The following is a 25,583-nucleotide window of genomic DNA, read 5'->3' as shown; positions in this document are numbered from 1 at the left end:
TTTATCCATTGGGCATGCATGAAATAAATACAGGTGAAATTCTTTTGTAAATTGAATAACAGTCCAGCTTTTTTGGTTTCTTGCTTGGGTTTTTTTTGTTTTACAGAGAGAATAAATACAGTTTCAATGGCAGTATTTTCTAACTTTCGTGTAACCTCAGTGAATCCCTTAATTCCCATAAGGAGATATTTATATATCTCTACCAAGAGCTGAATTGGTGATCTCCAACTGTATCCATATTCCATCTATATGACCACATAGAGCATGGACTGTTCATGATAAAAATCAAGATATTGTAACCTAAAGGATTACCAGGCAACAGCTGAGCTCTACTAATCAACAACAATCATGATTTGGCCTCACAGCAAATGGAAAGTAAAATTTGTTCATTTAAGACACTGTGAAGACACTGAGAAAAGGAGCTGTCTGTAATCCCATTGAGAGTAAATGGAAAATGAAAAAAAATATCTTAGGTTACCATCGAGGTAGTTTAAAGTGTCATGTTTTGTTGCACAGCTGCAAGGATCTAAAAGTCAACTCTGAGAACAGATAACCAACACTACATGAATATGCTATGTATATTAATGAATATGTATGTTAATGAATATATTGCCCTGCCAATTCCTAGTAACCATCTATCTAGTAATTCAACTACTGTGCAATGGAAATTCTTTGCAGTATTATAACTTCTTGAGTTATAATACTCAAGAAGTATTATAACCTCTTAAATGCAACACAGGTAGTCCATATCTCACTGCCCAATTTTCTTAAATTATTTTCTTCTATTTTAGAAAATATATTCAGTATTACCTTGCATCCAAGGTCTGGCCCAGTATGTGAAGACAGTTGACTATTGATGTTGCATCATTTCCTAAACAGGGAAGAAAATAATCCACCAATTAAGCTGAGCATAATGTATAGCATACCTGCATTCTGCTAAAGCTATCTCTGGTTGTAATGAAATAGTACATGACATAGCAGGAGAACAACTGAACTTCTGCATAATTTTAACATTGAAGTTAAAAAACATGCAGTTTGTTGTTTTAGCCTTGTTTACACAAATGCAGTAACTGGAGGCAGTAAAGCATCTCTCATCAAACAGCTGAGGCAGTCAAGATGGAAGCATTTAAATGTGGGGTTAATTAGAGCCACAGTGTCTCGTCTGGTTTTCATTTAAGTTCTATAAATTTTGTTTTAATTGATTCAATTTTATCTGAACATTTATCTTCCTGCTCTTAGTAACATAAAAGCTGTTCACTTTCAAGCTGCTATTCAGGAAGAGAACATTTATATAAAACTTCATCAAAAAGGGTTAGCTCCCTGCTGTTACCAATAAGCTGCAGCCATTTATAGTCGATTCAGATGTGGCCCACACAAGTAACAGGCTCTGACAAAAAATTCATCTCTCATATCAATTCCTTTTTTCACACTGAAGTATGTAAAAAAAGAACTTACACACCACATGCCTTGTATGCATATGTCCATTCTAAGATGCTGCACTATACAGGCCACCTCTAAGTTCACTTAGAGGTGAATCCAGGGTAGATTTAGGCTACACAAGTTTGACCCAGATATTATTTAATAATTTATTTCCTTCAAAAATCTTTTAAAATTATCATGGAGCTTCTTTCCTGGAATGTGTCCTGCAGGACACATATATAAAACCCTTTATTGAATGTTTCAAGAATCAGTTTGATTCCAGACTAAGTTTAGACATCAACTTCAGAATGCCAGAATTTTCTTAAACTGAGTTATGAAACCCAAAAGAAGGTGTTCTCTAAGGAAAGTAGAGTTATAACCTTTTCCAGTATGTATGCAGTGTGTAACTTTTGTAGTGTATGTATGTAGTTTTATTAAAATTTTTTTATTAATTAAAAATGTTCTTGGTTTTCAGAAGTCTGAAAACTAAATAGAAAACACTCTGATGTAATAACGAATGTGCATTATAAATTTCATTACATCATGAAAGAGAAGAAGGTGATAAGTACAGTTGAATAGCATAAGAACTGAATAGCTGTTCCTTAAAGGAACTCTTCACACAACCCAAACCAATAGGGGATGAGTAGATGCAAATGCTAAACAACATGAATTCTAGAGGTTTTAATGCTAAAACTGTTAGAGAAGGCTGATGACTGGATCACCTTTCAGCATGTATTACAAATCCAGTTGATTCCATTAACTGCACAGCTCAGTTTCTTTAATCTGAGATGCAGTCATACATTAGAAAGCTGTCTCATAGTATCAGGAGGGAAGAAGTCTTGCTATATTGAAAAAGTGCTACAGATACTGAATCCAAGATGCCTCACCGAAAGGACACTTGCAAACTCAGTATGACACTGGGCAGAGAAAGCTTTCTGTGTCTTTTTACAAACTCCTCTGATTAATTTTTCTGCATTCCAAAAAAAGGAGTGAGAAAAACCTTTTTTATTGGACATCTTAGCTAATTTTTGTTTCAGGTTGCACAGTTTTATATTGCCATACTATGTTATTTCTAAGAGACTACTTCCATAGTACTTCTATATTTACTATAAATTATTTTACTTACAGACTTGAGATTTAAACAAAGTAAAAAGTGAATCAAACCAGTCATATATATATATATATAAAATATTAATTAAGAAATTTTCATTCAAATGCTCAAATCACCAAAATTATTCACCAAAAACTTTCAAATTCAGCCCACTAATAATAATGAAAGTAAATCAATATAGCCTTACTGCACAGCTACAGCTCTCAAACAGTAAATTATTGGGTTCAAAATCAGTTCACTTTTCACAGTGTAAAGAAATAATAATGCCACACTGAATCACAACTCCTTAATCCCAGTGGCACTCTTAGGTATCCAATACAATTAACTGTTAAAGCTCATTCTGGAAGACTTGCTTGAATAATGTCCATGTTTACCCAGACTTGTGAGTTCAGTTTAAGCTACAGGACTTCTGCTAATGACTTTCACACCTGTAGCTGTATCTTCAGAAGTACCATTCAAAGTTACAATAACAGAAAACATCTATTAAGCAAAACTCCATAGCATTTTGCTATTTGGCAAACTCCCTACTAACCATGAAGGTTATTCTTGAGTAACTCTTGCCCATTCAAAATGCCTTCACATCACACCAATAACTTTCTCAGCCCCAGCTGTGCTCAGAAGCTGTCTTCAGGAGCTTTGTTCCCTCTTCTATACAGCCCTTGGTTTTGCTGAAGTGCAATTGTTTTGATCAGGTTTTCCAGTGTGATGTAATTCACTGTCATGGTAAGGTAAATCATAAGGGGACTTGAGGTAGCTGGTCCACAGTAACTGACCATGTTCCAGAGTCTTATGGTGACCTTGTCATAACTCATGGAAAAAAACCATTACATTTCCCACCTGACTTATCTCCTTCTACCACTCGAACCCAGCCAAACAAAAGGAAATAACCAAGCTGAGATGTGGGAGGGACAAGATCTTTAGTACTGAAGAATGTTGCATTGACTTAGATTTTTAACTTCAACTCTTACATATTTGGGAAAAAGAAGTCAGAAAAACAAATTCACACAATAAAGAAAAATATTTGCAAAATTTCAATAGTAAACCTAAGCTAGTCCATTCTTTGAAGAAACAACCTAGGGTACAAACCAGAGCTTATTTGTACCTTTGTGACATACTCCACCCTTTAGAAAAAGCTGCAACAATGCCACACAGCTGCAGAAATAACTCCATTCCTCTTACGATCTTTTGGCTTTACAAGCAAATCCACTCAGCTCATCCCAAAATATATTTAAATATATTTCAACATATTAAACATATTTAAAACTGATATCCCAAAATAACTTCCAATCTTTCTTCTCAGTTTATTGGCTTTCATAATGGTCTGTAAGCTTTTTAAACACCACACTGCTGCAGCGGGTTCCTTCCCTTAATATTCAATGAAATATGTAGGAATTGAGTTAGATTCATGTTATCTTAACCAAATTCCAATTCACTAGCTTATTACCCAATTAAGTATATTCATGGGTGTTGAAATTTGCAATCCATTCACTAGAGAAGCTTTAGAAGCATAGGATGTACTATTTGAACTACCTTCTCATAATGGCATAAGAAAAAATTGCAGAATAAATTACTGTGCCACATATTGATGTATGCACATGATACAGACTTCAAATTGACTTCAATTAAGTGATTTTCACACAGCAGAAGACAAAGGCCAAGCTCCTGCTAAATACAAATGATACCAGAAAGATATCACACATGCGTATGTGGTGTCAAAGCACAACTGGGAATATTTAAGAATTCCACAGAATATTAGTAAGCATTTCAACCCACTACACATTTTCTCAGATGACTTTGCAATACAAATGTGTAGTTCTGATGCTCTGTTTTCCCCAAACAATTTAGAATAAAATCACGAATTAGTAATTCTCATTATCTCAGCAGAATTCTTTGGCAGGATAATGAAATGCAGCTATTAGTTAAGATACATGGAAAACTAAGCAGGAAATCCCAAACTGGTAACCTACATAAGCTTTTTATTCCCTCTAATAGGTGCTGTGATCTATCAGCCTAAACAATTAGTGGCCTGGGAAGACCATGCATTTCAGCCATGCAGCATGCACCAAAGCAGCACATAACACAATGCAAAAATGGCAAAGAAAACCAAGTGATGGCCATGCTAGTATTTGTCAAGGGTCTTCTTACCAAACAGTGAAATCCTATGCCTGACAAGAACTCCAAGTTTGCAGAACAGGCTGAAGACAAAAGGAAAATAAAAGAGAAGAGAAGGGAAAAGGAAAAAAAAAAAAGGGGGGGGAGAAGAAAGAAAACATAACAGCTGATATATGAGCAGGAAAAGCAACATGATGTCACGCAGAAAGAATCAATTATCTGAGCAGAATGTGGGACAGAATACTAAAGAAAGAGTTTTTAAGTGCATATTCTTAACAAACATGGTTAAATAAGCACATATTATAATTAAAGAAACAAAAAAAAATTAAAAGCAAAGCTAATTAATATAAAAGCGTCTTTTATGATAACCCACAAGGAAATAACCATCAAAGCTTTAAGAAGTAAAAAAAATGGTTTGTGTGCTATTCAGGATACCACAAACACTAAGAATTTGAAATCAGATTAATTGAAGTGTTTAATGGCAAATGTTTAACTAGCCCAAATTTGACCTTGTCATCTTGAACACAATGAGAATTTCTTTTCAAATACATCGCTTTGTAAGCATAATTAACATGAGAGATAGCCTCTTATATGGTTAAAAACAACAAAAATGGATGAGATCAATTACTTTATGTTTGAATTACTTCCTGTGCTGATGAGCAGTGTCTGATATAGAACACATCTCAATGAAGTTCTGTGCTAATTCATAGTAGCAGGAACACACTGTGTGCACCCAAACTGACCTGGCCTCCAGATTTAGGAGAGGTTAGCTCAATCTTTGTTATCTAATCCAGTCTGAGAATTTTCTCTGAGAGCAACATCAATTTTTATTGCCTTGGTTACACTGTAAAACACCTCAGCTGCTATAAATGACATGAACATTATAATGGAATGTTTAATAAGCTATTTAATTATTAAGCACAAAGGCTAGTTATCAACCTCTGATTTAAAAACAAGATACCATAAGGATGTATGCAAAGTTTATGGATGAGATTTGAACATGTTATTCCATTCACAGATAAGAGTATCCCATTTACTGGTATGGGTTTCCAAATAGAAAAAGTTATGTCCAGAATCAGAACAGCCAGGGTAATGTGGTGTTGAATCCAGCTAATTAGCCAGTGCACAGTGATCCACTAGAGCAACAGAGCAACTGCTCTGTTTTAGAAAGGAGTCTGGTTGGTGCACCTTCAGGGATCCCTCTTCACTTTTTATTCCATGAGGTAGACACATTCTACTTTACTTTATAAGGATCCTGGTTCACCTACTCCAACATCAAAAGCTGTACAGAAACATATTATCATCATATTAATATTGTGTCTGTACTAATGAAGACACTAAATAGCTCACAGTCTATCTCACTTTCCAACATACCAATGATATTCAACTGACTGTCCCATTCAGCAGATGCTACATTCTCACAAAGTCAGACTAAACCTATTATCTCCAGTGTAACAAGTTTAGGTTAAATAAATAAATGAAAATATCTAAATGGCCAGTACCTAGATTGTAGTCCAGAACTAATTTTATAAAACTGCAGTAGTACAAATACTTATTAGATGGTCTAATGGATGAGAAATGCAAAAAAGCTGAATCCTGAGGAGGTTGGTTATAAATTAAATGGAATATAATCCTGCCATATTTTAGGAAGAGGTCTGACCCATGTTTGCCCACAAAAGGGAACTGGATTTATTTGCTAAACACGGACCAGTTATTGCACTTGTTAATACTGTCACTGTATTATCAATCCCCAAAATCCCAAAAATACTTCTGCAGCCTAATGAACGGAAGCAAAAAGAAAGAAGCCAGAACTGCCCCGAGCTTGAAGCAAAAGGCAGAACATATGAGTTGTACTCAACAGGAAAACTCAACAGAAAATAAAAACTTCAGCTTTGGCAAACTCCCTGTAATGCTGTAGGGGAGGAAACAACATAAAAAAATATTTGGAATCTCTTAAAATGGCCCCAAACAACCTTTCAGGGAATAGATCACATAGTGTAGTTTATATAATCTTTGTGTCTTGATAGTTAAGAAATAAACTACTCAATAGCACTGGTTGTAGCTGTCATTCATCTAGGGTTTCTTTGCGTTTGTTTTCTTCTCTTTGGCTGACACTTCTGGACTGCAAGTAACTCAAGTTTGGCAGAAGCTCTGATCCTTTTGCAAGGCTACATGTTCAGGAAGCTCATACATATAGAGGGCAGAAGTAGTGAATATCTGTAGCATGTATACTGCTATATCCATGATTGGCATATTCCAGAATTATGGGGGTTACTGGCATGATTTAACTGTGAAAATACTGTTATTGAGAACATTACAAAAATAAAAACAAAAGCTCTTGGAGTGGAAAATTATCTAGGTGCATGCATTTTGAAAAAAGATTTTTTGAATCTTTGTACTGTGCCATTCAGACAAGCTGCCAGATCAAATTAATCCACAAGATGACACAGGGTCAAGACAGCCAGTACTTATTATGCTTAGCACTTTTGCTAGAAACTTCACTCAGTATTCACACAACCTTTCCAACCCTGTATAACCAACAGTTGGCTGTTGGCCTCAAAGAAGAACAGTTCAGTTTTGCATGGTTCAGTACTCAGAAAAAGTCAAGAAGGCAACCATGATACCTGTATATTACAGGTGTGCAGCAGATCCTGTGTGAAGCTTGTAGCCCACTTTACTAGATGGGTAATACAGGTTTTGAAATTCAATCAGAGGTAAAATTAAGTGAAAGCATATTCTTGGAGACATGGTCTAAAAATGAGTAACTTCAGAGAAAGAATCGAGTTAATTTCTGCCATATTACTACTGTTATTACTTTTTAGAGAACCAAAGAGCAACTCTCAACTTTTATGGTGGACTGGAATAGTTATAATTACTGGAACAATTAAGTTTGGCTTAAATCTACCATAAATTTTGCAGAAATAATGATTTCAGTATATAGCTATTTCCAACTGATAGACAACTGTACAGCCAGTGCCACAGACTATGCAACTGCTTGCACATAATGCTAAATTTAAGTCCCTGCATGCTAAAATCATTACCACTACCTTTAAAACAGCATATAATCATAACTCTGTACTCATCTCTTCATTTTATAAAATCAGTTTTCCTAATAAGAAAGAAAAGTGAAGTTTATTTGCACATTCATAAAAAAAATTTCCCTGCCTACCAGTTCTCATTTTTCCCACAATTATCTGCTGCATTTTAAGAACACAGATATGCATACACATTAATTAATACTGCTTAAAGTTTTACCTTGTCACCATTTCTTTCTCTTTATTAGAGGCATGACCTCCAGTGCTGAGAGGTCTACTTGCTGCAGATAAGAAATACAGGCGATGATTTTTAAAGTACTGATCAATCAAAGGCAGCACAACCTGAAATTACATCAGAAAGAAATGGTTATCTCAAAACTTTCTTTACTGTGTTCCATACTATGCTTTTTAAGTCAAAAATAAAAACAGGATATTTCAAATGTGTTTTCTGTTTTAAAATCCATATGTATATGGATATATGGATATATGGATATGACATATGTATATATATATGTATATCTATATCTATATGTATATATGTGTATATATATGTATGTGTATATATATATGTATATGATAGATATATATGTATATATACTTATATATATGATATATGTATATCCAGTCAAAATGTTGTCAGGAAAGGCAGAAGAAAAAAAAATATTACATTCTCTGTGGGACTTGATCTCTGATTTTTCTAAGGTAAAGTACAAAGCAGAAAGTATTATTTCATTTTATGTCACAATTTAAGACTTTTCCAGTACCACATACCCAGGTACAGCTATTGCTCTCCACGCCCTTTAATGCAGGTTTAAGAAAAATTCATGTGTAACTCTTAGGGCACTGAGACCACTTAATTCTAGATGTTATCTAATAAACCTCCCAAAACATCCTCTCTTATTAAGGGCTTGTCCATGGCTGTTTTCCTGTTTACTTCATGTAGTGACCATTACTCAGTGCCCACTGCAGCTGTCAGCCAGGAGGAGATGCAAAATAAACAGTCAATAAGAAAAACAAGAAATTGCTTCAGTTTTTCAGAGCATGGTTAAAAAGAACATTCAATGCTAGCTTCTGAATCAATGACCTGGGCAAATACTACCACATGGAAGTACCACAAGGCTTCAATACTACAATTTACTGCAAGGATACCAGGGTTGAAAAATCCTGCAAACTGCCTTTGCTTATTCACTCATGAATTATTCACAAACCAAAAAGGCACTTTGAATATGCAAACACCATACAGGCTTTTACATGCAGAAGGCGTAAGCAAATTTTATTAACTTATAATGCATAAAACCTTGGCACAAAAAGGAAAAATGGGGCTGAGAGGAATCTCATGACTTTCAGCAAGAGGAGCAAAGCGCTGCACACTTGGGGAGTCCATACTGAGGGCTGATCAGCTGGGAAGCAGTGGTGCAGGGAAGGAACAGGGGGGCTCACTGGATACAGCAAACTGATCATGAGCCAAGAATGCACCCTGCAAAGGCAGCCAACAGCATCCTGGGTTGTATTAAACAGAACACAGTCAGCAGGTCCAGGGAGGTAATTTTTCCTCTCTGCTCAGCAACTGGTGAGGCCATAGCTGAAGTGCTGTGCTTGGTTCTGGGCTTCACAGTGCAAGAAAAAAATGGACTGGTTGGAGGGAGAGTCCAGTGAAGGGTCACAAAGATGATGAGGGAACTAGAGGATCTTTCAAATGAGGACAGACTGAGAGAGGTGTAGGCTAGGGAAGAGAAAGCTCAGGAAGAATCTCATCAATGTATCTAAGTATCTGAAGGAAGGGTGTAAAGAGGATGGAGCCAGGTTCTTTTCATTTGGGCCCTATGACAGGACCAGAGGCATGAGTGCAGACACAGTAGGCTCCCTCTGACCAACAGGAAAAATTTTTCTACTGTGGGGATAACCAAGCACTGGCACAGGTTTTCCAGAGATTGCAGTCTCCCTCTTTGGAGATCTTCAAAAGCTGTCTGGACTTGGTACTTGGCAAACTCCTCGAGGTGACACTGCTTGAGCAGTGAAGTTGGACTAGGTGACCTCCAGGGGCCCCTGCAAACTTCAGCCATCCTCTGATTCCATGATGGACATATCAACAAGGTTTTAAAACAAGGAAAGAAATAAGGAAGGTGACACTGACAGATATGTAGCTATGTTAATTCCACTAACTATTGCTCACATTTGTCTGCCTGAAGACTGGAAAAGAAAAAAATCTTCAGAATCAGTCTAAACTAGTAAACAGAAAATTTAGGGAGGTTATGAATAACATAATATGAGTGGATGGAACACATTAATAATAAGAATATAGTGTTATTTTTCCCCATCTATACTTCATCCTACAGTAGTTTCAAGCTATTTTTATTACTACTGGCTTTAATTAATAATATAATGAATTTAACACATAAAAGTGCAACTATAACAATAATAATCATGTTCACTAACAAAAGCTTTCTCAATTCAAAGACTTGTATGTGGACAAAGAACAAGCAAAGATGTACTCTACCTTGGCAAAAAACTTGATTTCTTGCTCATATGGGAAGTGCTCTCCTTTGCCTCTGCTGCCACCATCTGCAGAGAGAAGAGAATGAAAATTTTTATAAATTTCTGCTGAACAGTTTTCATCTGATCAATGAATATGGCAATTTGGAATGAATATCCCAAAATTCATAATCTTCATTTCCTGTAGTAAAGTAGAGGAAAGCCTTCCAGTTCAAGAACATATAAATTTAAAAAAAAAAATCTAGGTGGCTTTTAATATAATATATTTTAATTGTTAATATTTAAGAAAATACACAAAGAGTACTATACCAAACTCCAGAATGTACTGATGGGCTTCATCCACATATCTTATAAGCTGCTGAAGAAAACTGTAGGCAAATCGTTTCTCAATGGAAGGTGTGTCTAATTCCAGGTCCTTAAGTCCTCTGTAAAGAAAAGTAAATTTTAAACACATGCACAAGGACTCAACAAAGTTTTGAGTCTTGGTGTAGTCTACCACCCTACTAGTAATGATTAATTTATTATTTATGCAAGATGGTTCTGTGTTTGAAGTAAACAGTACTCTAGATATTGAGTACTTTGTGAAGATACAACTCATGTTTCACAAATTGGTTACAGAAAAATGAGACAAAACAATCAGATTAATGCAGTATCATTGTAATTGCTTTCCCTTGAGAAAAGGGAAAGGAGTGATTCTTGGGTGAGGGAGCTATGAAACTGCTAAACTTTTTATTTAAAGAATCAAACCAGAAGTAAATCTGATCTCCTCTATCACAACTTTTCCCCAAAAGTCTGGTTTTAATGAAAAACCTCTTCATAGCTGTGTAGCATTTGTGAAAAATCCAGAGAGAACCAAACCAAAGTGATGGAATTGCTCTTTACCTTTTTCCAGCATGTTCCACCATAGTTTCTAGTTCTATATGAAAAGGATACCTTCTTTCAACAAATATAAATCTGTAGGGAATGGTTCCATGATGAGGGCTGATGTGTGCTAACAAGCTGGCAGTGGCATCAGCCTTGATTCTGCATGATCACAAACGTAATGATGGCATCTGAAGAAGCTATGCTAAACCAGCAAGGGAGTCACTCAGCCCACTGGCAGAGCCACCAAGCACATTAGTACTCACTTATTTTAAAAAAACATACCCACTGAATATAACTGCCTGCCCAGTGCACAATTTCACTTTTAATTAGAACATCAGTGTTAGAATTTATTTTAATTTAATTTAAATTAGAAAATCAATGCAGGGGACAAGTGTCTGCATCTTTCCTAGACCCTGTGTGCAAGAGGGTTCAACTAGACTAGATAGATTGGCCACTATCCAAACACCAAAAGAAATAAAGACAGAAATAAAGAAGGATTAGTCAAAAAGGAACATGTAATCTTGAATTCAGCCCAGGAGCCTTTTGTCATTTTGACAGGGTATGAGATAAGAAACCTTCACTGACAGACATCTTTCTTTGTACATCCTACTCCACTGAAGAGAAATAAACTGAATTATTCCAGCTACCCAGAAAGATTTCTCCTAGAATTTTTAGATTAGCTATGGAATTTTATAAACAGGCTGAATTTCATATGTGATATAAAAGAAAGGAAGTAGGCAGATTTTAAGTAGATGTTCTGTGCTCACTAATTCACAGTGATTACTTAAATTCATCTCTGTGACTCCTTTATCCACTTACTAATGCTCAAGTCATAAAATCTCAGATATGCCTTCAGCCTTTCCTAGTGACTCACATTTCCTAAGCCATGCTGTTGAGGCAGACAATCCCCAAATTAATTAAAATTTTATTCACACTTCTTATAGTAGGTTAATAAGTCATATTAAAACAGAAGGAATTACACATGGAGTTATTCTGCAAATAATTCCATGTACTGAATTATGAATGAGCTGGTGATTACAACGTTTATTCAAAATTATTACATTTATACTGTGAATTGTTTTTAAAAAACTTTTCAAAAACATCAGTTTTCACTTCAAAATATTCTAATAAAACTACAAATCAACTCAGTTGAAAGAAATGAGTCGCAGATTTTAGAAACAGAACTGTCTTATCAAATTAATTTCCAAAAAATTCCTACAGAGATGTGCAAGTCCTTGACCTTAATGAAGGTTTAATTCTATCACTCAAACAAAATCAGCAGCTTCACTAACAGTTGGATGTATGTAGACACAAAAGAAAAAAACATTCTGTAATGTTGAGAGAAGAGGTAGAAGATCCAGAGATCCTGAAGAACTCTGTGCCTTTCAAAAAACCTGCTACTAACCCTGTAATCCATTTCTTCCTTACAATGTTGTGTATGAAGGATCTCATCTTTACTCCTATGTACTGAAGTCTAAAAATGACCATAGCTTTTCCCTTTTAATATCAAAAAACAAAAAACAAAAAAACCCAACCAAAAACAAACAAACAAAAAAAGTGAATGAGAAGCATTCTAAGCCTTCAGTGACACTAACAATGAACAGAGAATTACCTTGAGACAACATATCCATTTATTTGTAGAAATTTTAGAATATCCTGTGCTTTTTCTCTGTCCTTGGCTTTTTCTTTGGCTGTGAGTGTATCATAAGGAACAAGAAGAGGATGGTTGCCTCCTCCTATTAGGGAACATCAGAAGAGTTAAAAGATAATTACCTGTTGACATGGTAAGTACCAGAATGTAAAAGCACTGTCTTAGTAAAACATAGGCCATTACACTAAAACCTAGTCTAAAAATAAAAATGCACTTTTCTGTTTCTTTCTTTACACATACCTAAAAATTATGCAGATAGAAAACTTTAGACATGGCAAATGTCACAATACAATATGATCTCAAGTATTAAGTGAATATAGAGAAGCTACTGCAAAAACTCGTAAAGAAAAAAAATTGCTTAACTTTTATGAACATGTATTATCCTTACAACTTTATTTAATGAAATTAAAAATATTTCAATAAATAACACACCATTTCATAAGAAAGCCAAGTTGTAAACAAATACAGTAACATATACAGAGTCCTGCTTTTAATCATTCAGGTGACAGTCAAAGGGGATCATGGACTTTAGCAAGATTTAGCAAGACACATTGGGATAATTGAGTTTTATTCTAGTTTCACAAACCTTATATAATTCCACCTCATTACTGAAGAAAGACAAGCAAAAGTGCATAAAGCACAAGTACATGACCTACCTATGGAAATTAAGACTCTAACAGATTCGTCCATTAAAACAAATACACTCAGTGTTCACTAAAGGGGAATGACACTTGCAGTTTTCAGTGTTTAAGACACTTATTTATCTGAAAGCCTTTAAATGAAAAATAGGAGTATTCTGTGTCTGAAGACAGTATTACTGTTCTGTTCTAGTCTTGCTGTATCCCACAATTTCCACAATTTTCCATCCTGTAGCTCCTAGTCCCGAGGAAGTTTTTTTAAAAAAAGATATAAAAGCTTTTTTATTTAGCTATACTAAAAAGAAATATAATTAAAGGTATGGAAACTCATAATGAATTCATAGGCCAAGTCTCATACAGAAAATTAGACTTGTCACTTTTCAGTAAGATAAAACCCTAGCTTCAGACATTTGTAAATGAGAATCTGCTGTTTCTCCAAACACTTTTTCTTCCATGTGCATATAATATGTGCAAATAAAAAATTAGCTTTAGCAGAAATAAAGAAATTATTTTAACACAGGGGAAAAAATAGTATTACACAACACATGAGAAAGTTTTTCATTTAGGCAAGCAGAAACCATGGAGCACATGCAGTTTTCATGTGGATTTAAGAATCTGGTCTAGGCTTATCCACTTGTCAGCTCAGCAAGTGATACTTACTGTCAGTTCTTAGTGAAAAACCTTTTAGATCTGCAGTTATTTTACCTGCACTAAAATAACTAATTCAACTTAAATCAGAGCCCACTGGGCAATAGTCTGAAAGATAAATGCTCAAAGCAGAATGTATTAATGTAGCCTAAAGGTATTTACAAATGCTGACTTCTCTTCCTTTGATATATTTCAATGAGTAAATTACTTCAACAACTCAGTACTATAAAAACTTCCAGGCCTCAAAAAAATCACAAAATATTTAATTAAGAATTGATTTTTTTTGCTTTGTTTCTTTGTCAACTTAAATGTAAAAGACTAAAAATACCTGTAGTTCATATTACCTTTTGATTCAAGCTCCAATTTCTTCTTCTTTGCCCATATGTTATGGTAGTTTTCAGCCATCATCTCTGCCATAGCCTTAGGAAAACGGAGAGCTAAGTGATAGGTATAAATGCCAAGGAGAATTATCTGGTTGATACTAAATAAAAAGCTTTTTTCTCTGGCAGATTCAGTACAAATACACAGCAATACTTCACTGAAAACAAGAGTTTTATTGGAAAATCTGATACAGAATTTGGGTAGGATGGGTTTATGTATATCAACTAGGAACCTAGTGCTGAAGAGAAAACTGTTAATACGAAACTGAAGCACAAAGAGGAATATAGTCTTGAAAGTGAACTGGGGTGCTGGACAGGCACTTGATTCCCAGAACAATGCCAGCAAGAACATTCTGAAGGGCCTGGTAAGGTAAGAAACAGAGAATAAGCCAGAGGACTGAATCAGGATTGTTCCTGTTGGCTGCACCAAACATTATAAACCCATGGATATAGCTTGGTCAGCATGGGTAGTGGTGGTAGAGTGAGCACACTATTAAAAGCACCAATCATTTTACCAACAACTCCACAGATATGGCCACAGTTTTTTATGTATCATTAAATTCTCCTCCAGTGTGCACAACAAAGATGTAAATTCTTCCTATAAAACAAATTCTGTCCAGATAGGCCAGCTAGAAACTATAGATCCCAAACTAAGCAAAAGGCAGAGAAGCCCTCCAGTCTCTATCTAGTAAGAACTACAATTTCAACATGAAACAAATTCTTAAGCTCACCTCTCCTGTCCTCCTGACTTCATACCCTCTAAATTCTACATAAATTCTACATTTAACTTTTCACTTCTTTCACAGACCTACAGAAACATTCTTCTCATCTTCAGTAAGGGTTTTGAGTAAACATTTCTGAATACCAACTTCTTTATATGGGAGAATACTCAAGACTTCAGATATCAGCTTGGAACTTTTCGGCCATATCTGGTCTGTCTAGATTAATTTGTTTCATTAACTTTTTTTCCAGTGGATACATTATTACAGGTATCTTTCCTGTATGATAGATGCTTTCTATCGTGCACATTCTGGTGCTGGTGCTTTGATAATCAGATTAGGACCTTGGAAGCATGTCTTGTCAAGGTTTTCTTTCCTTAGCAAGTAGAATGCTATGAAGATGGTCTCAGAGCATGACCTGGCTACTGCTGGAGCCAGGAGTTGAGCTGGTGACCACTTAAGACCAAAATGACAAGTATTTCCCAGGCTTACAGTTTTAGACATGGTCATGATCCCTGCTAGCACAGTATCTGCACACAACGATGTAAACATTAAACAGGACCAATCCTTATGTACTAGTTCAAAAAAAAACCAACAACCAACCATCTTTGTTCAAAACACTAACTTTTCCCAGCAAATTAAAACAGGGTTGAAGACTGTGCACTCCACTCTTAAAGATATTAAACATTCAAAAAAAAAAAAGTTACATTAAAATAAAAATTGAAGTTACATATAGTTAATTTTGAAAATTCAGATCTCATTAACACCTAGCATGTTTTGATACTTCATGAATGACAGTAGCAGGACAATTAATACCTGAAACTGCGTTTTAATTAAAGTTGCTTAGCTTTTGAATAAGAGATTTTGAAGCTGGTTTTAAAGGAGATCTCTCTTCATAATTAAGGACAAATTATTCATAAAGGCAACCACCTCTGCTTTATAGTTGAGAGCCACAAAGGAAATAAAATTAATGACAAATGTTAGAGGATATGCAATAAAGGAATAAAAAAGGGAGTAGTAGCTCTAATGCCATTTCTTCTGTAGTTTGTAAGAAGATGGATAGTTTTCTCTGGGTCTGGATTACTGAATCATAGCACTGTGATGATGTGCACATCAAGAGTTTCATAAGCATTAAAGAAAATCTGCAGTCTTTTGCCTACACTGAGTCTATATAAATATTAAATTACATACTTATAGTGAAGCTGTTCCATCAGTTTAAGGGAAGAGCATAATGACAGAGGTAGTGTTATTCAGTTATCAGTTTTATTAACCTTTTAAAAGTATCAGTAATTTACTCCACGTTTTAGTTTAGGAATGATAGCTAATTGGCAGCAAATTCTTATTATTGTAAACCTTGTCAGCAATCTCCAATGTTTGGAACATATAAAACTAGGAACTGCAAAACAGGAATGAAGGAGGAGAAATAGAGTGTGAGAACTTGATCAGAGGCACCGTATAGTCTGTGATGTTCAGGCAGCCAACTACTTCACTACTGCTGCTGTTTCACTGTGACAGAGCTCTGTATGGGCACACTTAACCCTGTGTTTCAGAGTTCTGATTTTTAGCCAGCTTTAATCACCATGTTGCCATCACTAGACTTGTACAAACACCCATGCTACCTAGTTTAAAACTATCTACGTAATATTGTTAAAATACTCATAGTAGTATTAGTACAGTACTAGACTAGTAGTACTAGTACTAGACTATACTAGTACTAGACTGTAAAAATCAACACCATATCCCTAACACCATGAAAAAACCTTAACTTTTAAAAGACAGAAATATCATTTGTTTATCAACTAAAAAATACTGTTACAAACTGTCTGTCTATGAAAATCCTACTCCAACCTCCTTCATTCTCAGTTTCCACAATATTTGTTGTAACAATGGCTCCCGATCCTTCTCTTCAGTTTAGAAGAAGAGCAATGACAAAACATTTTGGGAAGATGGTGGAGAAAATTATGATAAATAGAAAAAAGCTGATGCTTCAAGCTCTTCTAAACAGGTTTCTCTTCAATAACAACAGATGTTTGTAAGGAAAGATAGTCAATCCAAGACTAAAATGAACTTTTAAACATGAACCACACTTTTTAAAGCAACAGAGGATCAAAGAGCAATAATGAAAAAGACAAAAAGAAAAAAAAAAATCCCCAAAAAACCAAAACACCAAAATTGAAGGATGTCAAAGAAAGTAACAATAAGACCCTGAGTTAGTTTAAAACAACCTAGTGAAAAAAAAAAAACAGTGGACACATTAAAAAAAAAAAAAACCAAAAAAAAACCCCCAAAACCAACCAACCAAACAAAAAAACCCCAAACATTAAGTTTTTGACTTACATGTACATCTCTGGAGAGAGTCACATTGCTCATGTCAATTGCTCGAGGAGTATAACCATGGGCTGTATCTATAGAGATCTGAATGACAAATTTAAAATAGGTATTTTTTTTAGTTTATTTAAGATTTGATCTCATTGTAGATAATCCTGTATCAAAGTTATTAGTAAATATCAGCATTTTCTTTAGATTTTTTTTTCTCAACAGGCAGAATCTCAGACAGTCCAGTTTAAGTTGAATTCAACCCAAAGTCAAACTTTAAATTTGACTTTTCAACCCTATTTCTACATGTAGGAATAGAATCCACTAAATACAATAATAATAATAATTTAAAAATCTTAATAATAATAAATAAAATCTTTTTCCTTCTGTCCCTCCTGCTCACACTGAAAATACCACCGTTTTGTTATCGTCTAAATTCGTCACGGGTTTGCTCATTAAACTGACCCAAATAGTTGAAAAAGGATAAAAAATGAGAGAGCAGATTTCACATGACATTTTCTTTAGGAAATAAGTTTAATAAAATGACTCACTTGACTGGTTTGAGATATGCGGCGCGTCCGATTATAAACTGCCATGGAATCTCCCTCCCTGGTCCTTTCAATTCGCCATCCCCAGGCCAGCATAGTTTTTAGTGATTCTTTGATTGGCCATCTATAGATTTCTTTCTCCTATAAAAATGCATATGCAATAATGCCTTATTTATTATTTATCCATACAGAGCTTATGCTTGGTGATACCGAGATACAAATACTGTAATCAGCCCACGTGGCCCAGGGATATGGCAAAGAAGCAAATAAATCATGTAAGATATTAGAAAGCCTATTTATCATTTCAGAGGTGGGCAGAGTAGTTCAGGCACTGCAGGAACCTGATGATCACAGAGACAATCATGTTAATTGCATGCTGTGTCCAGTTCTGGGCCCCTCAGCTCAGGAAGGAGATCGAGGTCCTGGAGCAGGTCCAAAGGAGGCAACTGGCCAGGTTGGAGGGATTTGAGCACAGACCCTATGAGGAGAGGCTGAGGGAGCTGGGGGTGTTCAGGCTGGAGAAGAGGAGGCTCAGGGGAGACCTCATCACTCTCTCCAACTCCCTGAAAGGAGGTTGGAGCCAGGGGGGGGTTGGGCTCTTTTCCCAGGCAACTCTCAGCAAGACAAGAGGGCAGGGTCTCCAGTTGTGCCAGGGGAGGTTTAGGTTGGATATTAGAAAGAATTTCTTTACAGAGAGGGTGATCAGGCATTGGAATGGGCTGCCCAGGGAAGTAGTGGATTCTCCGTGTCTGGAGATATTTAAAAAGAGACTGGATGTGGCACTCAGTGCCATGGGCTGGGAACTGCAGTGGTAGTGGATCAAGGGTTGGACTTGAGGCCCCTTCCAACCCAGCCAATTCTATGATTCTATGATTTATATTTATATATAAATCACTTTATATATAAAGTGACTATCACCATATTGATAAACATTCTTTGGAACCACTCTGACTTGAGTACAGATATGAACTCAAAGGTGGAGCAGTAATTATCAGGACTAAATGCAGTGCTTTGTCTGCTACATGAAACAAGAAAATACAGTCTTAGAATTGTAAAAAAAAACCCTCTCTGTTGGAATGGATCTCTGGCCACCATCTGACTCAACTTAATGTCCTAATTGGGCTATCAACAGTTATCACCATTAATTTATCTACAGCTTAGATGGCAAGGCATTGCCATGCCATGCCTTGAATATTTGCAGTGCAGGTGATTTCACCATGAACAAATTCCTTTACCTTTTCAGACAGTAACTTATATTGTTTCATTAATGGTTGCACTTTTGCAGATTCAGAGAATGTTTCACCATATGTCCATCCATTGGCCAACTAAAAACAGATGAGATGAAGAAATAGGGAAAAGCAAAAAATTATGAAAAATCCTACTTTTATTGGTACAAAGGAACTGAAAAAGTGTTTCTGCAGGGCTGCTCTTTAAACATTTTTCTACTATTTTCTCAACATTTTCACGACCAGCATTTCTGCATAAAGAAATTAACTATGTAGCATGCAATCTTTTTGAAAACAATTATTTCAGAAAGCTAATATTTCAATACATTTTTCTTTTAAATATTTAAATACAACAGTAGTACTGTGCTACAGTTGAGGAACTATTTTTGATACTACGAGCTGTACACAGGAGTAAAAATCCTCCAGTTTTTCTGGCTAAGAAATTGAAATTTCAATTCAAGAAAACTCTTCAACAATTAGCAAGTGTGTATACTCAAAATTCAACAATAAAAATTAGGGAATTATTATATTCTATTTTGAAATATAGTGCACTTACAGAACTTTACCCTCTGCATTTCAAGAAAATATATGATTTTATCTTACTTCTGTACAAACCTGTGACATTATGGAAAATAATAATATCCAGAGTAAAATATTGTAAAGATTAAATGGATTCAAATAAAAATTCTGGTTTTGCTGTAACAGAAATGCAGATTTTACCTTTTCCATTGACCATTTGTCATGAGTGTGTTCTGCGTATTTATTAATGAAATATTCTAGCTTTTCAGGGATTGTAATGCTGAAATAGAAGAGAAAAGAAGCCATTAAATTACACATGCTAAAAAGTGAATGCTTTTGCTTTGGAGAAATTTTGACATAAACAGTAGTCCATATATCCATTGAAAGTATGTTACTGTGCTCCACTTCCTTGCACACAGTTTACTCCAAAACTCAGTGAATAATCATGTCACATATTTCTATTACTAATATGAATTTTCTTAACATTAAAAATATTTCTATGATCCATAGTTTTGGAAATCTAGTAGTAACTTATTTCACATGTCCATTATAAAATGTGTGCTTGCAGTCTTTCTAGAAATACTTCATCTATTTTATATGTTCCTATAAATTTTATTATATGCTTGAAGCATTCTAACTTATGAGAACTAAAAAGTTCTGCACTCAAAGCTTTATTTCACAATACCCAAGTGAATATGAAAAAAATTTAAAACCTTTTTAAAAATACAAAAAAAGCCACAAATAAAAACAGGAGCCATTCAACAAGAGTTTAAGACAATACTTGAGGTTTCTTAAGCAGAAAGGAAAAGCAGGTGTCATTAACTGTTAAACAAGCACTAGAGAGAGAATCTTCCAAAAGCAATTCATTACAAATTATTTTTCTGCATCAGCATTCTGAAAAATTAAAGGCAATAATTGCTTCACTTAGGAAATAGCAGAATCTTGCTTCCTAAGAATTTTGTCAGCAGAAGTGTTACAGTGCCATCTACTGCAAAGCAGAATAGCCCAGTTTTTAATCTTCAGTCATAAGGGTGGGAAAAAGCAGAAATGTAAAACAAAAATTATTTCAGAATAACAGTTTGCAAAAGCCTAAATACATGCAAAGGCCAGAAAATATTCATCCAGCATGGTCATGAGGCTTTTTTTTATTGTTTAGAAGCATGCATTTTGAGGGGAACTCTACTAATGCTACAATTGTTTGAATGGTTTCAGAAATTCAATAAACTGACAAGGAAATAAGGTCATATTATCTATAGCTTCATATAAATAGGTCTAGGACTAGTAAGCCAATGCAGGATTTGCATGTTAAAAAAATATCATGTAGTTTGGAATTGACACTGATAAATGTAGTGCTTTGCCTTGAATAATCACAGCACTGTTGAATCCTGTGGCAATGAGGTAACTGATGATTTAGGTAATGTTAAATAACATTTTCTGATATTTTAAAATATATTCTGGCTATCTACAGTTTTCCTCTGAAATGATATCAGGTGCAGTCATCTTCCATTAGTTAAATGGCAGTATAACATTCCTACTAAATTGTGGTACATCTCTATATATCCTAAACACATCCTAGCCAAGTGAATTTTAATGATCACTAGTATGATTTCTATATTCCAGTCTAGATTATGGCTTTTACCACTATATTTATATGTGCATACACATAAATGTATACAAAGGGATCAGTCTACTGACAGCATCCTGTGTTCTGGATATTAATACAGGCAGAAGTCTCACAAAGGCAACTGATACACATGTATTGCAAGTGCCATTTTTCAAGATCCAGTGCATAACTCCACTGCTGGAAAGACTGAGAATGGGGCACTGCCTAAAGTCAAAAATAAGAGCACAAAAATCTCATTCAGAGATGTGGGGTTTTTCTGGGCTAATGTACTTAAAAGAGCATGGGCAGAGTCTTGACTGACTAAGAAGAATGAAGATGCTTCCATCCAAAACTCCATAATCATAATAAAAAGAGATTATATGAATGCATGATCATCAGAATTTTCTGTAAATTCATTGTCATTCACATGCACTGGAGTTAGTATCTTGGCATCTGTTAAAAATGACAGGGATGATTTAGACTAGGTTACTTTTTTTGCTCCTGAAAACACGCTGGTTTGTTGGCAGCAAACATGCAAAGGTAATTAGACATTTCTATCTGCAGGCTGAAAATGCATCAAAAATGTTCAAGGTTGACCAAAAAATTAGTTATGTAACTGCACATTTATTGCTTCATATGATTTTAAATCAATTTTAAAATAATATTAAAAAATTAAAACAGAATGTTAAGGTCTCCATTTTAGCTAGAAGAGAAGAATTCAGAAGAGAATAAAAGCTGTAAGTTCATATCATACCCAACAATAGACTCTAGCCCTCTTTTACACATTTATGAAAGAAAAATAATTCCTTACTTGGATGTATCAACAGGTTGAGGATTAAAGTTCCCATCTGAATCCATTGAAGACTGTTTTTCCATCATATTGACATAATTTGACTCCATGTAGTCTGGAGGTAAGGCCCCTGCAACTGCACTCAAACAAGGCAAAGCGAGTTTGAAAAGTTCCTGTTCATATTTCTGTGGAACACAGAGAGGAGAGAGCAGTAAGTGAAGTTTTCAACATCACTGCTGATACAACTGCATGTGTAATCAAGCAGCCACAGAATGGCTTTCTTACTCAGTGTGAAATTGAATTTATGTTCTCAAAAAAAAAAAAAAAAAAAAGGAAGCTGAGTGTCCAAAGAATATTATAGATTTAGATTAAGCTAGGATCAAGTCTTGCTCTTGCTGATGTAAATAGCAAAAACACTGATTTCCCTGAGAGCAACACTAGGCATTTTTCAGATATCTAAAAAGAGAAGATAGGACAGGAATATCCATAGGATTTCCAAGTACATAGACTTGAAATGAAACTTAAGTTTTAGGCAAGTTGGTTTAAAATATTCACAGCATGAACACTAAACAGATACCAAAGTGTATTATTAAACTTTTGTCCAAATACAATTGAGGCAAGGGTGTTGAAACTACAACTACTGAGCTGTAGTTGTACAACTACAACAACTGTCCTCTAAGCAAGAGAGGACAATGTGTGAGGTAGAAAAGTGCAGCATTCAGTCACTTCCAGATTAATTGGATTTGCTTTTAGGGTTCTAAAGTGTAGCTGACCAGTATAGATACACTTCAAGATTATTTCATTAGCTATATAATTAGTTTTATGAGCAGAAACAGCAGTATACCTATCCTAAAGTAGAAGTTATATGGTAAAGACTGAAATTGATTAAAGCAAATATTTTTCCTTTAAAGTGAATAATACAGTGTTGATAAAAGCTGGGTAAAGATGACAGATTAAAGACAAAAGGTTACATGATATGTCTTTTTCAGTAGTAGATGGATATTAAAAAGATTTACCTTTTGAGACAAAGCATCAAAAATACCCCAGAACAACTTTCTGGATAAATGAAGTTCTTCTTCTGAGGCAGCACCAAAGTTACCCCATCCACTTGGCAAACAATAATACTTCCAGCATCTCTCATAATGATTTGTCAGCAACTAAAACAGAACATATTTTGAAAGTAAGTAAAATACAACTGTTCAACACATGGATATTCTTCCATTTTGGCACTTGACTGTTATAATAACACTGTCAGAAAAATTTGTAACTTCTATCAAGGAGCCATATTGTGTATCTATGCTTTAAATGACTGGGGGATACACACACAGAATGAGCAGTTTGCAAGAAGTGTGTGACAGAGATAATTTCCCCAGCACCAGAAGAGCTCTGACAGCCCAGCTGAAGTCAGGAATTCACTTCCATCTCTGTGCCACTGTTGCAAACACTGCTGCTGGTTGGGTAAGATAACAAAACCATGATTTCACCTAGCTCCCAACTATTATTGGGGCAATAAAATAAAATAAAACCTCCCAATTAAAAATGGTTCAAGGACCTGCTACTGGGAACTTGCCAAACTAATAAATCACAATTCTTGCACTTGATGAGTCCCCTATGTTCCTGAGTCACAGGCAAGAGGGGAAATTAGTTACACATTTCTCAGTAAAGGCAATCCCTAACAGCAAATTTCTTTCTAGTATGAAAACCTAGGCTGACTCAGGGGCAGATTTTCCTAAGGCAGAGCATGATCTTTCTAAAAAATTTAGCTGGATTTTTAATTCAGATTTTATTTTAAAAGTACCTTAGGGAAAAAAGAGGATTGTTTCACTACTACGGCACAAAGCACGTTGGAAAAATATTAAAAGACAGTAAAGAGCTGGGATATTTCCCTTTTCACTAGTGAGGAAAAATGCTGAGATGGAAAAATACAGATATTTGTAATACAAATGTGCAGAAATAAAGACAAACACTAAAAAAATTCCTGATTTGTAGAAGTGAGTACTTTGATAATCAAAAATATAACCTCCATATTGTGCAGTTCTGTTACACTTTTCATCAACCTCAAAAAAAATCTATAGAAAATCTATATAATGCATTTGCATACCTTCAGATGTAAATACTGTATTATATACTTTTTATTTAAATTTAGATATGCATATAAAATGCAAAAGCAAAGTTCTATCTTTCATGTAGAACTACAGGGGCTTCAGAAATCTGGACTTTAAGAGTCTAGGATGTATTTGAAAACACATTTTCAAAACACTTCATTCTTAGAGTATCAAATATGATTTAAGATAAAACAAAAACGAGGCAGCCCTATTGAAGAAAGTTCACACCAAATTACAGAGGAAAAGCATCACAGATTTGAATTCCCATGCTGCCTGAACTGAGGTAATTTTTAATTTTAGTTACTAGCAAAAATATTCAGAGTAGACAGAACTCTATTCTGATTTAATCTCCATTATTTCCTCTCTTCCCTTTCAAAATTACATTTTCAAATGCTTGATTAACTTGTATTCTCTTTAGACTACCATAAGCTGTTTGTTAGCACAAGCCCACAAGGAATATGCATGATACATTCAAACCAGAAACACACTGTAGATATAAGCTGGAGTCCTTCATTTTACTGTTCAGTGAAACCACTGGCAAGTTCTAGTTCTGTTTTCAGATAAAGAATTCACTTTCCTCAGAATCTCCTGTTACTTGTTTAGGTGTCAATAGCCATAATAATTTGCCCATACTAACACCAATGTTCTCATATCTATATTCTCCTGAAGCCTGGATTGCCAGAAGCAATTTTATTATTATTTCCTTACTGTTCTGTTCTGTGGATGTATGGATGTACATGTTCTGTTCTATTCTCTTACTGCTGCTTTCTATGGAAAGCAACTTCAAGATCAAAAAGCTGCTGTCCTAGATGAACAGATCTCAGGCAGCCGGGGTTGTTCCTTCCCCCAGAAAATCCCTGAAGATCCACAGCCATACAGGGAGCACCAAGTTACTATTTGCAGCCCATAAAATGTCATAATGCATTAGATAGGTCCCCTTCAGGGAAGTATACTAAATTATCAGCTGCTTTTTTCAAACATAGGCACTAAAGAATGGCTGCTCTGGTACCTTTAGTTTGATTGAGCACTTCCTGGGGGACACATCCAAATGGGCTTAGAAAAGGAGATAATTAAATGAGAAGCAAACATTAGACACACATTTCATAATTTCATATGGATGGATGTAAATTAGACTTAACTCCTGCTCAAACAGTGATTTAAGAACTATGGTCTTGAACAAGGTAGCGAATATTCTCCAGGCAAGTATTTTCTTATAAGATTTCTCACAGGGATTTTTGAATATTAAAATACACTTTTACCTTGAGAGGCATCTTTGTATGTTCATTTAACAGAGGAACATCAAAAACTAATCTTCTCAGCAAATGTTGCATCATGGAAGGCCGCAACTGCCTAAAAGCAGAGAAAGCATTTCAAAAGGGTGTACCCTTTCCATGTAAATAATTAGC

At 35.1% G+C, this 25,583-nt stretch overlaps 1 protein-coding gene across 1 annotated transcript in view; it reads right to left on the bottom strand.

Annotated features, from left to right (window-relative positions):
- The window catches only part of RYR2 (ryanodine receptor 2), a 339,366-nt gene that overhangs the window by 73,307 nt on the left and 240,476 nt on the right, over window positions 1-25,583 (bottom strand). Inside the window, exons 51-64 of the mRNA XM_030446731.1 lie at window positions 25,437-25,527; window positions 23,089-23,229; window positions 22,094-22,257; window positions 19,881-19,959; window positions 19,170-19,259; window positions 17,938-18,075; window positions 17,408-17,485; window positions 14,316-14,391; window positions 12,647-12,770; window positions 10,480-10,595; window positions 10,175-10,239; window positions 7,898-8,019; window positions 4,676-4,725; window positions 811-871 (exon numbers count right to left, since the gene is read on the bottom strand). Coding sequence (XP_030302591.1) covers window positions 811-871; window positions 4,676-4,725; window positions 7,898-8,019; window positions 10,175-10,239; window positions 10,480-10,595; window positions 12,647-12,770; window positions 14,316-14,391; window positions 17,408-17,485; window positions 17,938-18,075; window positions 19,170-19,259; window positions 19,881-19,959; window positions 22,094-22,257; window positions 23,089-23,229; window positions 25,437-25,527 — 1,395 coding nt within the window. The remainder of the gene's footprint in view (window positions 1-810; window positions 872-4,675; window positions 4,726-7,897; window positions 8,020-10,174; window positions 10,240-10,479; window positions 10,596-12,646; window positions 12,771-14,315; window positions 14,392-17,407; window positions 17,486-17,937; window positions 18,076-19,169; window positions 19,260-19,880; window positions 19,960-22,093; window positions 22,258-23,088; window positions 23,230-25,436; window positions 25,528-25,583) is intronic.

This window comes from Calypte anna, chromosome 3 (genome assembly GCF_003957555.1).
Source record: "Calypte anna isolate BGI_N300 chromosome 3, bCalAnn1_v1.p, whole genome shotgun sequence".
Lineage (NCBI taxonomy): Eukaryota > Metazoa > Chordata > Aves > Apodiformes > Trochilidae > Calypte > Calypte anna.
This window is presented reverse-complemented; position numbering and strand designations above follow the sequence as displayed.